This window comes from Saccostrea cucullata, unplaced genomic scaffold (assembly GCF_032062105.1).
Source record: "Saccostrea cucullata isolate Sc308-1 unplaced genomic scaffold, CSIRO_AGI_Scuc_v1 ctg9241, whole genome shotgun sequence".
Classification (NCBI taxonomy): Eukaryota; Metazoa; Mollusca; class Bivalvia; order Ostreida; family Ostreidae; genus Saccostrea; species Saccostrea cuccullata.
This window is the reverse complement of record NW_026933318.1, coordinates 1217-4715: the sequence shown is the minus strand read 5'-3', so window position 1 is coordinate 4715 and position 3499 is coordinate 1217. Positions and strand designations below refer to the sequence as shown.

At 34.6% G+C, this 3499-nt stretch overlaps 1 protein-coding gene across 2 annotated transcripts; it reads left to right on the top strand.

The window, feature by feature from the left end:
* Window positions 1-940: 940 nt before the first annotated feature.
* On the top strand, window positions 941-2344 carry LOC134237973 (uncharacterized). 2 transcript variants are annotated; one of them, XM_062720106.1, is made up of 3 exons: window positions 941-1053; window positions 1590-1773; window positions 2097-2344. In XM_062720106.1, the coding sequence occupies exons 1-3, from the start codon at window positions 978-980 to the stop codon at window positions 2110-2112; spliced, it is 276 nt and encodes a 91-aa protein (XP_062576090.1). In that variant the 5' UTR covers window positions 941-977; the 3' UTR covers window positions 2113-2344. The 2 variants fall into 2 exon arrangements, with proteins under 2 accessions (XP_062576090.1, XP_062576089.1); XM_062720105.1 differs by having other exon boundaries at window positions 1590-1802; window positions 2097-2343.
* Window positions 2345-3499: the final 1155 nt, after the last annotated feature.

Here is a 3499-nt window from a genome sequence, read left to right as displayed (position 1 = left end):
TACGAATGCTAATCTAAGTTTATCTGTCTGTAATAAAGCGTTAACAATAGATTTTGTTGATAAACATAGATTCACGTTTGTAAACTATAATTTACAATCGTAAACTATAGTTAAGAGTTGTTAATCATAGTTTCACAAATCGTGAAACTATATTTATCAGATCGTTAACTATAGTTAACGGTTTGTAAACTATAATTTACAAATCGTGAAACTGTATTTATCAGATAATCTATGTTTTGCAATCGCAAATGATAGTTTTCGGTGTTAAGTATAGTTTACAGTTGTGAAACATAGATTATCGCGTTAACTATGGTTTACAGATGTAAAATATAGATTAATGTTGTTAACTATAGTTTACAGTCCGTAAACTATAGTTTACAACCGATAAACCTAGTTTATCGACTGTGAAACTATGTTTAGCTCATCTTTGTGAATTTGGCGTGCCATAGGTAGCATTTGTTGCCGACAGAGAACAAAACGACCACTGGTAGCATTTGTTGCCATCAGAGAACTATGTTAGTCTCTTTGTACTAAGTGATACCATTTGTAGTAATTTTTCCCCCTATGACTTTAGACAGACGACTTTTTGTCCAATTCAAGCAGTTGGTATTTAACTGATTGTACCTAACTGTAATGTTGTAAATGCTGAATTTACCGGATAGCAGTTAATACAAAATTTATTTTAAAAAGTCTCCAGGACTTCGCTATAATCGAGTTTTACTGTAATTCGCCGGGGATTGTAAGTGAAATAGTTTGCTGACCCTTCCGTTCTTTGTCATATTCTTTAAATATGCAGATTGCGGCTTTTATAAATCAGACACAACACAATGACCCCCCATCCCAAATAAACAGGTTAGGAGTAATTGCTAAATACATCTTATTGTTTTTTAGGACGAAATAATTTTTTGATTTAACAGCGAATTTTACTAGTTTTTTTTTTTGGCAGTAAAACCTAGGAGGCGCGGACTAACACTAAGATGATGACAAGACTGGCTTTCCTAGTTGTACTGTTGACGTTCGGCAATTTCTCCTCAGCCTTTCTTATGTTCAGAAGTAAGTATGTAAGAAATCAAAATATTTAAAAATAAATTCTCAAAATCGGATGACCTAGCTTATTTCACAGGTGCTTGAGGACAGGAACCCCCCCCCCTCCTCCCCTCAATACAGACCCCCGGGCCTGTTAGACTTTTTTCACATAAATTATATATGGATGACATATTTGTGATATAATCTATCCTATCAATTCAGAAAATTTGCTTAAACTTACATTTTATAAAAATATCTACCCTCTCTATATATAAATTGATTTTATACAGAGAATGTAGGGTAGATTTAATAGAACGTTTGTTTTAGGTAATTTTTCGATTTGCTGGTATAGATCTTATCACAAATATGGCAATGAAAGATTTTTTATAAGAAAAAAATCGAAAAAGCCCAGGGGTCTATATCGAAGGGGGGGGGGGTCCTGTCCTCAAGCACCTGTGGCTTATTTACGTGTATTCTACCGATTTATGCTCAAAACAACTAGTAGCTCACTTTATTAAATACGCGAGTCAAGTACACAAAAAACACCCTTTATTCAATCACAGCTAATTCCGGATTCGGAAGATACAATGGTGGACTGAGTAACTGGTTCATGAGAGGTTTTGGGGGTGGACTCGGTGGGTCAGAAGCAGGCGACGCCGGTGACATTCTAGAGCAGCAGCAAGCCAACCAGAAAAAGCAACTCCTGTACCGGAACACCTTCCGGGGGTCATGGGGCGGAAGTGGAGGGTACTTTAATCCGTTCATGGGTGCCTATGGTGACTACTAACATTCTTTGTCTTTTTAACCAAATTTATTTGTTACATTTGTCGTCTTTCAGTGTGTTTTTAAACGAAAAAGGTTTTGTTAAAATAATAGTTGAATGTATCGTCTGTGTTTAATGTTTATTAACAAAATATGTGAAACCCTGCTAACTGTACATGTATTATATTGTATTTCTTCACATTTATTTCCGCAATGACGCGCAATGTGAAGAGTAAATTTCAAATTCTTGAATGGATAAGATTTATCTAAAAACTTGTGCTTTACTTTTATTTTTTCTGGACTTGTAGGTTTTTCTCTCTTTGATGCCTGATGACCACAGAATCATTCACCTAGATGTCACTGAACTTAACATCACAGGACAGTGTGTGGTCTACTTAACCACAGGGAATTTCAATTTAAAGCATTTTATGCATTCTGACTATCAGTGGTCCAGAAAACAGTTCTGAGTGTTATCGCCATTACTGCCACAGCCTTTGTATGAATAAGTGTAGTGAAAAAAGAAAAATGTCATTTTGTTTTATATTTTTCATTTGAATTAATAAACTGGAAAATTGGTGTCTATATGTTTTGTCCATACATAAAGCCTACTAGCAATGTCTTTAAAATGAATGGAGTCTGATTTAAAACGATTCTTGAGTTTGTTGACTGATGTTGGGAAAAAGAAAAAAATCTTGTCATTTTGTTTTATGTTTTTTATTTGAATTAATAAACAGGAAAATTGGTGTCTATATGTTTTGCCCATGCATAAAGTCCGCCTGTAATGTCTTTAAAATGAATGGAGTCTGATTTAAAATGGTTCTTGAGTTTCTGTACAGCAATTTGTGAATCATTTCCTCTTCTACACACAACATAAACAGGAAAAAACTCTTCACCAGCTGAACTAGATTGGATGTGACTTTTCAGGCTAGCTAAACTGTCCTCTCTTCCCACACAATTAAGTGGTAAATCTGGGAATCAGGTCAAGAAAAAAACAAGATACAAAAAAATATTGACATCTTTGGCAATGGAAAGATAGTAGTGTTTTTTCAGGGCTGGGCCCTTGGCAGTATCTGTCACAGTCTTTTATAATCTGCTGAGCTAAATATATTTTCATCCTATGACTGCATTTTTGTATTAAAAAAAAAATATGCACATGTATACTGTACATCTACATCTGCCCCAAACCATTACCTGTATTTTGGCATGATGTGATTACTTAAAAAAGACACACCTTTCTAAATTCAGGTGTTCTTGGTGCATAGGGGTAAAGAGTTAATCTAATCAATCTTGAATGAGGGGGGGGGGGTGTCAAATGGAAACTTTCTCTAAATGGTATAGTCTCAATAGGATACTATAAGTGTCAGTGGGTAGCTTGCAGATCTCCATTTCTACTGGCATCCTAACGTCAATCAATACATGCTTCTGTCGGGAGTCTAGAATCTGCTTGTACTCCTGAAATATACATTTTAATCAAATTCACCGATCAAATGATATCTATTGTACATGTATACATTAGCTTGTAGTAATCTTTAGAATTATGTATACCCTCTGGTTACAGAAAAGTTGTAAAAACAATTTCTAACAATTTTGACAAATTACTGTACATGAATAATTGACAAGTACACATGTACAATCTACATATGTGTGACCTTTGACACAAAGTAAAGGAACTAGACATTCTTTTTCACAGGAATAAACATTTCTCTCCATT

What these genes read in the sequence shown, in the direction of transcription:
- LOC134237973 (XM_062720105.1), top strand. Translation starts at nt 978, where the DNA reads ATGATGACAAGACTGGCTTTCCTAGTTGTACTGTTGACGTTCGGCAAT. An exon ending in AGCCTTTCTTATGTTCAGAA is followed by an intron (nt 1,054 to 1,589) that starts GTAAGTATGTAA and finishes ATTCAATCACAG; the next exon opens with CTAATTCCGGATTCGGAAGA. An exon ending in TCCGTTCATGGGTGCCTATG is followed by an intron (nt 1,803 to 2,096) that starts GTGACTACTAAC and finishes CTGGACTTGTAG; the next exon opens with GTTTTTCTCTCTTTGATGCC.